The sequence below is a fragment of the Chroicocephalus ridibundus genome, chromosome 17 (genome assembly GCF_963924245.1).
Source record: "Chroicocephalus ridibundus chromosome 17, bChrRid1.1, whole genome shotgun sequence".
Taxonomy (NCBI): Eukaryota; Metazoa; Chordata; class Aves; order Charadriiformes; family Laridae; genus Chroicocephalus; species Chroicocephalus ridibundus.
In genome coordinates this window covers 1,602,018-1,614,107 of record NC_086300.1, presented here as the reverse complement: position 1 = coordinate 1,614,107, position 12,090 = coordinate 1,602,018, and the positions used below count along the sequence as shown (strand labels likewise).

The following is a 12,090-nucleotide window of genomic DNA, read 5'->3' as shown; positions in this document are numbered from 1 at the left end:
TCCGTCCTTGGGATTTGCAGTTTCTTTCCCCTTACAGCCCTGCAGCCGTTCGCCCTCCTCTCTCCGCCCCCGTTATTTTTTTTCTTTTTAATTTTAAAAAAATCCACCAGCACGCAGGCAAAAACCGTCCAGATTTGCAAACAGACATTTTTTTTACCCAGGTCGATCAGCCCGCTCCGGCTCACCCCAAGGATCTGGGAGGCTCCTGCCTTCGGCATGAGATGAGCAGCATCCGTGAGCGTCTCCCGTGGGCCGGGGATGCTGGGGCTGGTCTGGGGGGGGCACAGCTACCGGTCCCGGCTGGCAGCCAAGGTCGGGCAAGCGGAGGTTGCCTTCGTCGACACGAGAGGGAGGAGCTCCTGCCTTTGGCACATCGTGAATAAAAAGCCAAGGAGTCGCCGTCTCGCGGAGTTATTTATTTGGAGTAAAGCTCGGCTCGGCGCGGAGGTGGGAGCAGGACCGGGCTGTCACGTTTGGTGGTGCAAAGAGTTGGCATTTCGCAATGAGGATTTAAGTACAGCGGGACCTGCTTCTAGCAAAGCCAATAGCGGGGTTTATTTATTCATGATTTCCTCTGTAATTCTAACCACAGCCGCTGCCGAGCGCGCCGACGGAGCCAGATTCGGAGCTGCTCATCGGAGGCGGGGGGTTCCACCCATCGTGGGGCAACTCCACGTCGAGCTGGACCTGGCTGAGGGGTGACGGATGCGGCCCCGATTCTGCCCTCCCTGGGGCAGGGGGGGCACCGATGGCGATGGGCTGGGAGTCGTTTTCAGGGTGCCGGCTCATCCCGGGATTTCGCGGGATCCTGCCCTGCTTTGTGCAGCTCGCCCGGTTGGGCTACGACCCTTCTGCCTCCAAGTGTGGCCTCGTGGGGATTTAATATCCGTCAGCGATGGAGGCCGTGAGGAGCGGCAAATAATCCCAGTGGCGTGGTCGCGATGGGAGGAATTACCGGTTAATTAACATATTAATAAAAGCCCAGCGGCCCCGGAGAGGCGCAGAGCAGCCCCTCGCCTTGCCCGGCCGGCGCGGATGCGGGCGATGCTCTGCCCGGCCAGGCGCTCCGGCAAAGTTCAGCGAAGGAAATCCAATTTATTTTAATTTTTTAAATTTTATTTTATTTTTTAGGGGGAGAAAATTAGATGCCACCAGCAGGATTACGGTGCGAGGACATAAATGGCTCTTTTTCTCTCCACAGCACATTCGATTCCGGTCACGTCTGTGCCGAACACATGCCCTGCCCGTGCAGATGCCTGTAGCTCTCTGGAGAAGTTTCCGTGGCGGGGGCGGGCGGTGGGAGACCTGCGGGGTTTCCTCCATCGCTTCAAATCCTTTTGACCCTCCCTGGACTGGGACATTCTTTGCATTCTGAATTTCTTAATCTCTTTCCCATTCATTTTGGGATGCGGATTAGCATGTAAACAAGAGGTCTGGTTTCAGAGTGTCCTCCCCCGGCTTCGCTTCCTGCAGCCCCCCACAACACGCGGCAGTTTAAGGGTTGGGTTGGTTTCTTTTTCCCCATCCACCCTGGTTTCGTCTGTAGTAGTGACGAGATTTGGCGTTTGGAGCCTTCCAGGTGGCTGAGCCGCCGGGAGCACTGAAAATCTTAATTGTTGTGCTTCATTCTGGCTTTTAGAGGGGAGAGCAGCCCCGAATCCGGCCATCCCGACCCTCGGGGCTCAGTCTTTGGTGACTTTGGGAAACATCAGTTCTGGTTTTCTTTCAAACCAACCGACCCAGACAGCCCTTTGGGGGATTTTGGTGTGTGTGGGTTTGCGTGGGGAGCACGGATCGGAGGGGATGCTTGAGGCAGCCGCTCTTCCCTGGCGGGATGAGGAGGAATCTTCCCCTGCGCGGCCAAACCCCACCGACAGCTTTGGGTCGGTTCGTGCCGAGACGATTTCTTCTCATCAACAAATGAGCTGAGCCACCTTCTGAAGTCGTGTAATCAGAAGATAAGGATCTGGAATCTCATTTTCTTTCCTTTTTTTTGCATTATTTCACGTGTTCATAAATACTGTGAATTTGAAGCCCAGGTCTGTGGTGAGCAGGTCTGAGGGTATTTACCTGAGAAAGTGCTGTAAGCGCCGAGCTGCCCGCTGTGGTCATGGCACTGAGCTTCCTTTTCTTTAGGCATCTGAAAATTCAGTCGTTTTGGTTATTCCTGAAAAACAGAGGCTGATGGGGGGGACCAGCCATCCACGGGGGGGGTTGGCACTGTTCGCGTGTGGGTTGCACCCACAGAGCCGCGTCCCTCCAAGCCCTGGGCACCCAAAGGTGTCGTTGCCTTGGGGTGGGGGCTCTTGGGGCGTCCGGCAGCACCTCAGGGCGACGGTGGCCACAGTGACGTGGCTGGACGAGCCCACGGCTGCGCTCAGCTGTCTGTGGCAGCTGCAGGGCGAGGGGGGGGTTCAGCACCCCCGGGGTAAATTTGGCATCGGAATTAAAAAAAAAGAGTTTCTATTTTGGGAAAAGTGAGGTTAGGAAGAGCCAAAAACGTGAGTGGAGAAGCAGCCTGAGACCATCCCGGGTGGCGGAGCCGGGATGCCCGAGCCTTGGTCTCCCCGGTTAGGATTCCGCCAGGTTTTTGGACACGGCAGTGATGCTCCAGCGGGTCCCACTGGCCGTCGGTGGCATCCAAGGGTTGTCCCTTTGTGCCTCCAGGGCAGGAGGGCAGTTACCTGAACGCAGCGTTCCCTTTTTGCTTTCTAATCCTTCTATTTCATCTGGCAGAACTCCCTGCCTTCCCAGCCGTGCCCCCCTCAGGGCTCCGGCCGGTGCTGAAGGGTCGGGGGGGATTTTGGCATCTTGTTCTCGGTGGAGCTCCCGGCGTAAATCCAGCACCCACTGGGCTGGCTGTAATTAGCCAGAAGCCATCAGAAACCCCGGTAGCGTATGGAAATGCAAAGCTTGCTTAGATACATCACCGTGCCGCAGTTCAGCGCAAGGCGGCCGCGTGTCAGACACCAAACCTGCTTTTTAATCACTTTTCCTTTATTTCAGGAGCCGGAAAATTCAAATCCGGAACATCCCACCCCAGCTGCGATGGGAGGTAAGAGGAGCAAGCGGAGAAGTAAAGAGCAGGTTTAAGGACTAATTTCCCCCCCCAGGTTTCTGTAGTTGGGGTTAAAGTTGATTTATCCTTTTCTTTGTTATTAATTGGGTCTAATTGTACTGGATCCGTGTGTCCGTATAGCTTATTCCTCTTCCATTAAAGGGGTAAGTTCAACTGGTAGAAGCAATGTGAGCTACACCAACGAAATCCCTGTTAATAACAGGGTTATATGATTTATCTATTGTATAAGGAACAAAATGGATCCTTTCTTCCCGCCGGCCGCCGGGACTTTACCCTGACTCTCCCCCCGCAGCGTCCTGGGGCAGGCGGGAGCTTCCTTCGTCTAATTGCTTGTGAAATCTTAATGACTAGAAAGCTGCCTTTATTGATTGATTGTGTTTCCCTGCTCTGTCCTGACAATCCCAGTGTAAGGTGGGTTGGGTTTTTTCCTCCCTTTTCCAGGTTCTGGATGGTTTGCTGGCCCAGTATGGCACTGTAGAAAACTGCGAGCAAGGTAGGACTGAAAAAAAGACGCCAACTCGCTGTTATTTCAGATATTTTCTGCTCCAGCTATTTTTGGAGGGAGGGGGAGGAGGGCGAGGAGAGACACGCGGTTTTCCTTTGTCAGCAGGAGCCATGGCTAAAGATGTCAAGAGGTCTCGGCCTGGTCGCGGGGGCTTTTTTTTTTTCTGTTCCCTATTGCTAAAAGGCGAGTCCCGTGCGGTGGCTTCAGGCGGCGCGTGTGGGTGTCCCCTGCACCTGGAGCTGGGTCGGCATCGTCCCCTCCGCACCCTTGGTACCCACCAGCCGCCGCGTCAGGGGAAGGTGCCGGACGCTCTCCCACGGCCGACGGGGACGATCTGTCTCCGCTCGGCAGATTTTATCTCAGCCTCTAATGGCGATTAGTTGAGACAGGAGGTTTAATGTCGCCCCTGGGACGTTTAATGAGAGTAGAGTTACCATAACCCTCCTAGAAATGGAAAGGAGGGCTCGGAGGAGCTCCTGGGACCGTCCCTGGGCTCCGGCGAGGGATGGCAGGATGGAATTGGCTTCGGTGGCTTTGCTGCGGAGCGCGATGGCGTATCGGGATCCTTTAAATGAGGCAGGAAGGTCTGTGCTGCCCAGGGCGAGCCCCAGCGTGGCCTGAGCCCTCGATGCTCCGCTTCCCTGCGGGAGAAGCGCGTTTGCAGATCCCTGGGGAGCCCCGGCGGGGACTCGTCCGAGAGGGGGATCTACGCTTTTTGGGGGGGCTCTTGGCCTGAAGCGTTTGTGCCGCTTCTCTAATTTCTGCCTCTCTTGCTCGCAGTGAACACGGACAGCGAGACGGCCGTGGTCAACGTCACCTACGCCAACCGGGAGCAGACCAGGCAGTAAGTGCCCCGCGGCCCCCCGGCGCTCGGGCTGCGCTCCCTGCTGCGGCGCCGGCCCCCTCCCTGCTCACAGGCTTTCCAGTGCGGGGAGTCAGATTACCCCGGAATTCCTAAATTTTAGCTAAAAATGCAGCAAATCTTTGAGGAACGCAATAGAACTCTGATTTGTTTTCTGTCACCTTCAGACGGACATCTGCATTTTTAGGCTTTTTTCTGCAGTTCAGGGAGTAAAAGCGTAACTTTTTGCTGAGGAAAAGTGGAGATTTTCTTGTACTTAACGTGATTTCAGGAGTTATGTCTCCAGAAAAAGTAATAATGAGACCAAATCTCGTAGGAGCTGGTAGGAGCTAGGTCAGGCAACACGTGTCCTCTCTGGCTGATGGCGGTGTCGTTGGGGGGCTGTCAGCTCTGTTCCCCATCCTGCCTGGAGAAGACGGGAGTTTGCACTAATTGCAAATGGAAAACTCATTGTGTTTTCACTGCTGTTTATTTCACTTCCCTTTTGCACCAACGAAGGGCTCTGGAAAGGTGGAAAAGGGATGGGATTAGCCCTTTCCTTGGAGAGCAGCCTGGAGGAACGCGGGGATTGATTGATAGGTTTTCATCCGGGAAGGTTTCCGTCACCGAGGCGGCCACGTCTCAAATGTGGCCACCGTGGCCGCACCGACAGCCCTGGGGATGTCACTCGTGGTCACTCCACCAAAGCTCCAGCTTCCAAATAGCTGCCCGGCCGATTCAACTGTCAAACCCAAATTTGCTGTGGTCGTGCACGCAGCCACAGGAGAACTTGGTGGGGGAGCCACCGTCTTGTTTTACTCTGTGTAATAACACGGGGCAGGGTCCGGCTGTAGACCCCGGCAAGGGGAACGCTCCCGGTTTGTCCTCCTGTCCCCTGTCCATCCGCACCAGCCCTGCACTTTGCTCCCCGTGAGGTGAAATATTTTGGGTTTCTTTCACCTGGAAGCACCCAGAGAAGAGTTTTGTGCAAGCAGTTTTGCTCTTAGATCTGCAGCCCTTCTGCCCTTCTCCTCCGGGGTGCGCATGCTTCGTCGAGCACCTTCCTCTGGTCTGTTCCCATCCCGCAGGGACAGGGCTGCTAGCAGGAAAAGTCTCTGTTCGAGCCAGTTTTAGGTGTTTTGTTTTGTTTTTTAATTATTTTTTTTTTTGCAAGAGTTGAGTCACTGACTGGTTTCTGGAGAGCTGCAGTTTTGGTTTTCTCCGTAGAAAGCCAGGGAAGTTTGAAGGAGCTGCGGAGAGCCGTTGCCTTGCTCTTGCTGCCAGCTCCATCTACCGACAGCTTTCGGCTCTCGCAGCCCCTGAGGTCCCGCCGGGAGAGGGGTGTGAATTACCAGCCAAAAATCCTGTAAGGCGGAGGAGACGTGGGAATCGCTCCCTGCACCGTCCTGTCCTGCACCCATCACTCCCATCCCATCCCATGGGTGCTGGGAGAAGTTTCCTTGCAATGCGTTGGCTCATCCAGGCTGGGTGCAACGTCCTGCCAGGTCCTCGTAGCATCGATGGCATCTCCTTTCCCCTCTCCCGGTGCTTCCTGGGCGTTACACCAGGGAGGGCTTGACCCGTTTTAGGTTGAGCTCATGCGCTGCCGCTTGCCATGGGACCGTGCCAGGAGGGACCCCCACCCCAACCCCTTCTCCCCTTCCAGAGCCATCATGAAGCTGAACGGGCACCAGCTGGAGAACCACGCGCTGAAGGTCTCCTACATCCCCGACGAGCAGTCCATGCAAGGGCCAGAGAACGGGCGGCGGGGCGGCTTCGGGGCGCGCGGTGCCCCCAGACAGGGCTCCCCAGTCACCGCGGGGGCACCGGTCAAGCAGCAGCCGGTGGATATCCCCCTCCGCCTCCTGGTGCCCACCCAGTATGTGGGCGCCATCATCGGCAAGGAAGGGGCCACCATCCGGAACATCACCAAGCAAACGCAGTCCAAGTGAGTCCGCTCTCCCACGAGCCGGTCTGCAGGGATGTGTGAGGTTGAATTTTTTTTGGAGAATGGGCTATTTGAGGCCCCTCCATCTCTCCCGCTGTGCAGGGTGGTGTGTCTAAGAGCCACCTTCCCATACCCTGCCCCAGCCAGGATTTCTTGGCTGCACTTCCCCACGCGTGTCCTTTTGCCGGGGCTGCCCTGGCTGGGGGCAGGCACGTGGGGGGGTCGCTGCTTCAGCCAGTCTCATTCAGCACGAGCCTATTGAGCGTCACCCGCCGGCTCTTTGCATTTGGCCCATGAGCTTGTGTTGGCTACGGCTCTTGTCCCCCAGGAAAGGCTTTATCTAAGATGTAAAGTGATGGACAGCCCATCCCGTCCCCCAGGCACGTGCTTGTTCCACCACTTAATCGCTCCTGTTGCTTAAAATAAATAGAGGGCGATGCCTTATTTGGATTGCTGTGATTTGAGCTTCTAGCCAACGCGTCCATGTCGAGTAGCGAGCCCAGAATTAACTCCTGTCTCCTTCCCTGGGTGCATGTAACCTTACGCTCGAGCGTGAGCTCCCGGCGGTCCATGGGGATGTGGGGGGTGCGGAGCAGCCGGGAAGCTGCAGAGCTGCTCCCCGGCCCCAGCGCCCATCCTTTGCTTGCAGGATCGACGTGCACCGGAAAGAAAATGCAGGAGCTGCAGAAAAAGCCATCAGCATCCACTCCACGCCCGAGGGCTGCTCCGCCGCCTGCAAGATGATTTTGGAGATCATGCAGAAGGAGGCGAAGGACACCAAGACGTAAGGTTTCCCCCCGCCTTTCTGTGCACGTGTATCCCATCCGCGGCTCTTCTTTGGGGTCTGGTACCGTCCCAACACCGGGAACCAGGCGATGCTCCCGTGTGTGCAGGAGCTTTGGCCTGGAGGACCGGGGGACTCCAGGCAAGGGGACTTGAGCTTCCCCCCCATCCCTCCGTACCAAATCCCTCCTCTTCTGGCCGCAGTAATCCCTCATGTTGTTTTTTTCCCCATTCCTCTCTCAAGAGCTGATGAAGTGCCTCTGAAAATCTTGGCCCATAACAACTTCGTGGGGCGCCTGATCGGCAAAGAAGGGCGAAACTTGAAGAAAGTGGAGCAGGACACGGAGACAAAAATCACCATCTCATCGTAAGGCTCCTCGCGCCCTTTGGGGAAACCAGGGCAGACCTTCCTCAGGCCGGGGCGGATCGGGGGGAGGAGGAGGAAGCGGGTGATGTGATGAGTGGGCTGAGATGTCTGTCTCAGCTGGGAAGCCAGCCGTGGTGTGGGTGCTTTACTCCCCAGAGCTCTCTTGAAAAATCTTGGCTTTATATTTTCTGTATTCCCCTACCCGTCCCTTCGATGTCCCCTCCCAGTCTCTCCAGGGCTGCAGAGCTCAGGATCCGCTGGTTTGATGGCTGGGACTGGGGTTTACTCTTAAGCCATGTTTTTGGGGAGAGTGGACTTCCCAGTGCCAACCGTGATGCTGGTCCCTGCTCTGTCTGGGACCAAGCAGTCCCGGTACACGGTGACAGTGGCACCCCGTGTCTCCAGCATGCCAATGGCACCCATGAGAAGGACCAGAGGACCTGGCGTAGCGCTGGTCGGGCAGGGCAGGGTCTCGGTGCTGACGCTGGCTTTCCCATCAGCTTGCAGGACCTGACTCTGTACAACCCGGAAAGGACCATCACGGTGAAGGGCTCCATCGAGAACTGCTGCAAAGCGGAGCAGGAGATCATGAAGAAAGTGAGGGAAGCCTACGAGAACGACGTGGCTGCCATGAGCGTGAGTGGGGTTTGGTCCTGCCCTGCGTCTCGGCTGATGGGAGCTCTCTAGAAGGTTGCCCCGATAAAGGCAACGAGCATTTCTCCTCTCTCGCCCTCAGTTGCAATCTCACCTCATCCCTGGCCTTAACCTGGCTGCGGTTGGCCTCTTCCCTGCCTCCTCCAATGCTGTACCTCCTCCGCCGAGCAGCGTCTCCGGGGCCGCGCCGTACAGCTCCTTCATGGTAAGTGAACCCCCGGCAGCTCAAACTGCACCACAGGATCATGGAATCCCAGGTTGGAAGGGACCTCAAGGACCATCTGGTCCAACCTTTCTTGGCAAAAGCACGCTCTAGATAGGGTGGCCCAGCTCCCTGCCCAGCTGAATCTCAGAAGTGTCCAATGCTGGGGAATCCACCACTTCCCTCGGGAGATTATTCCAATGGCTGAATTGTGAAAAGATTTCCTCATGAAAGGATTTCCTCCTTCTTTCCTCTTATGTCCAATCAGAATCTCCCCAGGAGTAACTCGTATCTGTGGTGAAACTGTGCTGGCTTTTCCCAATCACGGGCTTCGTCTGACTTGTGATAGCCCCCAGGAGGATTCGGTCCATAACTTTGCCAGGGACTGATGGGCCTATAATTTCCTGGATCCTCCTTTAAGCCCTTCTTGTAGATGGGGGTGACGTTAGCCACCTTCTAGTCTTCTGGAACGTCCCCTGATCTCCACCACTTCTCAAAGATTATGGAAAGTGGCCTTGCGACAATGTCAGCCAGCTCTCTTCACACCCTGGGGTGGATAGCGTCAGGGCTGTTTGTGGGAGAGGACCCTTGCAATGGCCAGGGATATGCCTTCGGCATCTCCTGCTGCCAGCAGGCGGGTCAGGTCCAGCGTGGGTGCAGGATCTGCTCTTTTAAACTCTTGCAAACGTGGTGGAGCAGGTGCTCAGACCCCACAGGGCCTGGGGGTGGCTCAGCCCTCCACCGCTGGGAGAGGTGTTGGCGTCGCTTGTGGGGGGGAGCTTGGAAGCCTGATCCCCATGGTGGCACCGAGCCCTGGCCGGTGACACTAGCCTGACTGGTGACACTGTACCCGCAGCCTCCGGAGCAGGAGACCGTGCACGTCTTCATCCCCGCGCAGGCGGTCGGTGCCATCATCGGCAAGAAGGGCCAGCACATCAAGCAGCTTTCCCGGTTCGCAAGTGCCTCTATCAAGGTAGGGTTGTCCCATGGGGACCTTCCCTCTGCCAGCACCCGCTCAAGGGGTGCCGTTCTGGCTGGGAAAACCACCCGCAAAGCCCCGGTTGGGGGCCCGATCCTGCCCGTGCCGCGCCGCAGCCGCCCTCTCTCTCCCCCCTCCAGATTGCCCCTCCGGAGACGCCGGACTCCAAAGTGCGCATGGTCGTCATCACGGGCCCTCCAGAAGCTCAGTTCAAGGTTCCCCCTGCACTGCCGTCACCGCGGGGGATTCGGGGTGTCCCTCTCCACGGCCTCGCGGAGCTGGGAGGGGAGGAGCAGGGCTGTGACCCCAGTTCTGAGCCCCGTCTGCAGCTGGGTAAACCCGGCATCGGCTCTCCCCGGGGCCGAGCTGGTGTGAAACCCTGAGGAACTGGGATTTTATGGGATGCTGTCCCATCCGGGTCCTGGGGATGGAGACCCACTGGGGACGCGCAGGGGTGGGACATCTCGGGTGATGCCTGACTCTGTGCTCCCTCCCCTGCGCAGGCCCAAGGCAGGATTTACGGGAAGCTGAAGGAGGAGAACTTCTTCGGGCCGAAGGAAGAAGTGAAGCTGGAGACGCACATCCGCGTCCCTGCCTCGGCCGCGGGCCGGGTCATCGGCAAAGGGGGCAAAACCGTAAGCAGAAGCCGTTCTCGGATGGGGACGGGAGCACCCTGGGGTGGGGTGGGACGTCCCTGGGAGGGTGGCTGCTTGGTGCCGGTGGCCGGGGACATGTAGCGCCATCCAGGGCATTTCCCGAGGGGCATGGCACGACGGGGTGGTCTCTGCCCAGGTCAACGAGCTGCAGAACCTGACGGCGGCAGAGGTGGTGGTGCCACGGGACCAGACCCCCGACGAGAACGAGCAGGTCATCGTGAAGATCATCGGGCACTTCTACGCCAGCCAGGTATGGCCCCGGCAGCTCCTGCGCTAGCACTGGTGGATTCTCTGATGGCTCGTATGGGGTTGTGTCCATGTCTGTATTCTCCTGTGGACGTTTTTTCCGCGCCTGGCTGGTGGTGTTTGCGGGATGGCTGATGGGGAGCTGCGCCTTTTGCTGTGGGTAATAGTGAGGGACAGGGGGGGAAGCAGGGGGAGCTGTGGGAGTGTGTGCACACGCAGAGTGTGACCTCCCAAACCCAGTTTGTGGAGGAAACCACGCTAAAATGGTTGGAGCAGGCCCAGAGGAGGCCCCGGAGATGCTGGGAGGGCTGGAGCCCCTCTGCTGTGGGGACAGGCTGAGAGAGCTGGGGGGGTTCAGCCTGGAGAAGAGAAGGCTCCGGGGAGACCTTGGAGCCCCTTCCAGTCCCTAAAGGGGCTCCAGGAAAGCTGGGGAGGGACCCTGGAGCAGGGAGGGGAGCCATGGGACGAGGGGGAAGGGTTTTACACTAAAAGTGGGGAGATTGAGATGAGATATTGGGAAGAAATTGTTTGCTGTGAGGGGGGTGAGCCCCTGGCCCAGGGTGCCCAGAGAAGCTGTGGCTGCCCCATCCCTGGCGGGGTTCAAGGCCAGGTTGAGCAACCAGCCCGGCTGCCCAAAGGGCAGGGGGAGGGGATGGAACTGGATGATTTTTAAGGTCCCTTCCAACCCAAACCATTCTGTGATTCTATGAAAACTGAGGCAGGACGGGATTTCCAGGAGCCACCTCGCCCAGCCCAGCCCCGTTGAACTCATCTTTCACGAGACGCGAAGCCGTTTCCCTCGTCCCCAGGGTCTGGCCGGCCCCGGGGTGCCCCCCTCCAGCTCCCCCCTTTGCTCTTGTCCCCCGCAGATGGCTCAGCGCAAGATCCGAGACATCCTGGCCCAGGTGAAGCAGCAGCACCAGAAGGGACAGAGTGGCCAGACGCAAGCGCGGAGGAAATAAGAGCGGCACCGACACCAACGTGAAAACGCGGAACAAGCCAATGCCGGGCTTAAGAGTGGCTGGGAATCAGTTACCGTAGACAGATGCTAATTTGTTTCATTAACCGATCGAGATTAAAGGGCAGTTTGATTGGCTTCCAGGGTAGATGGCTAGGGTAATACAAAAATGGGATCCGTTTTTAGCTCCAGGTGCCGGGACAGCTACTTAAATGAAGCGAGAGGTGCTGAGCCACACGCCGGCTCAGCCGAGACCGGCGCCGGGTGCGCGGGGACGGCGGCGCCGGGTCCCCTCTCGCGGGTGCAGCATTTGCCCCTCTCATTTAAGTAGCCTTTTGGAGGTCCCGTCCCAGCCGGGGCACCCAGTGGGGCTGCGTCTCCCTGACCCCCGGCTCCCTCCCTCCCTCCCTCCTTCCCCCCCGCGGCTGGTGGACATTCCCAGAGCGACGTTAAGCCTTTTGGAGCATTTAATTTTGATTTTTTTTTTTTTTTTTTTCCCCCTTTTTTAATTTTTTTTTTTTTTTTAAGAGAAATTCCGGTGGATTCTTACCAAACCCCCCTTTGGTAACGAGACCCGTTGTGGGCAAAAAAAATTTAAAAATTAAAAAAAAATAAATCCCACCTGAGCACCAAAATGGATTTGGGTCCCTTGGGAGCTTTGCACCGCTCCGGTCCCGGAACCGGCGGTGGGGGGGCAGGATTCCTCCTGCCCGCGCTGCCTGCAGTGCAGTGCCTTGAAACGCCTTAGAAGCCAGGAGAGCACCTCTATTTTCCAGGATATTTTTTTTTTTTTCTTTCAGTTGTTTGAATGTTTCTTTTCATTTTAGGTTAGTTTAAAAAAATAATTTAAAAAAAAAAAATTTTTAATTTTT

General features: G+C 57.1%; 1 protein-coding gene across 1 annotated transcript; it reads left to right on the top strand.

Moving 5' to 3' along the window:
* Positions 1-2,478: 2,478 nt before the first annotated feature.
* On the top strand, positions 2,479-11,613 carry IGF2BP1 (insulin like growth factor 2 mRNA binding protein 1). The gene is made up of 13 exons (XM_063354783.1): positions 2,479-3,055; positions 3,521-3,572; positions 4,365-4,428; positions 6,092-6,373; positions 7,023-7,157; positions 7,401-7,523; positions 8,024-8,159; positions 8,260-8,382; positions 9,236-9,352; positions 9,499-9,573; positions 9,862-9,993; positions 10,151-10,264; positions 11,130-11,613. Exons 4-13 carry the CDS (start codon positions 6,099-6,101, stop codon positions 11,220-11,222), a joined length of 1,323 nt encoding a protein of 440 aa, XP_063210853.1. The 5' UTR covers positions 2,479-3,055; positions 3,521-3,572; positions 4,365-4,428; positions 6,092-6,098; the 3' UTR covers positions 11,223-11,613.
* The last annotated feature ends 477 nt before the right edge of the window (positions 11,614-12,090 follow it).

What these genes read in the sequence shown, in the direction of transcription:
- IGF2BP1 (XM_063354783.1), top strand. Translation starts at nt 6,099, where the DNA reads ATGAAGCTGAACGGGCACCAGCTGGAGAACCACGCGCTGAAGGTCTCC. An exon ending in ACAAAAATCACCATCTCATC is followed by an intron (nt 7,524 to 8,023) that starts GTAAGGCTCCTC and finishes CTTTCCCATCAG; the next exon opens with CTTGCAGGACCTGACTCTGT. An exon ending in CGCCGTACAGCTCCTTCATG is followed by an intron (nt 8,383 to 9,235) that starts GTAAGTGAACCC and finishes CTGTACCCGCAG; the next exon opens with CCTCCGGAGCAGGAGACCGT.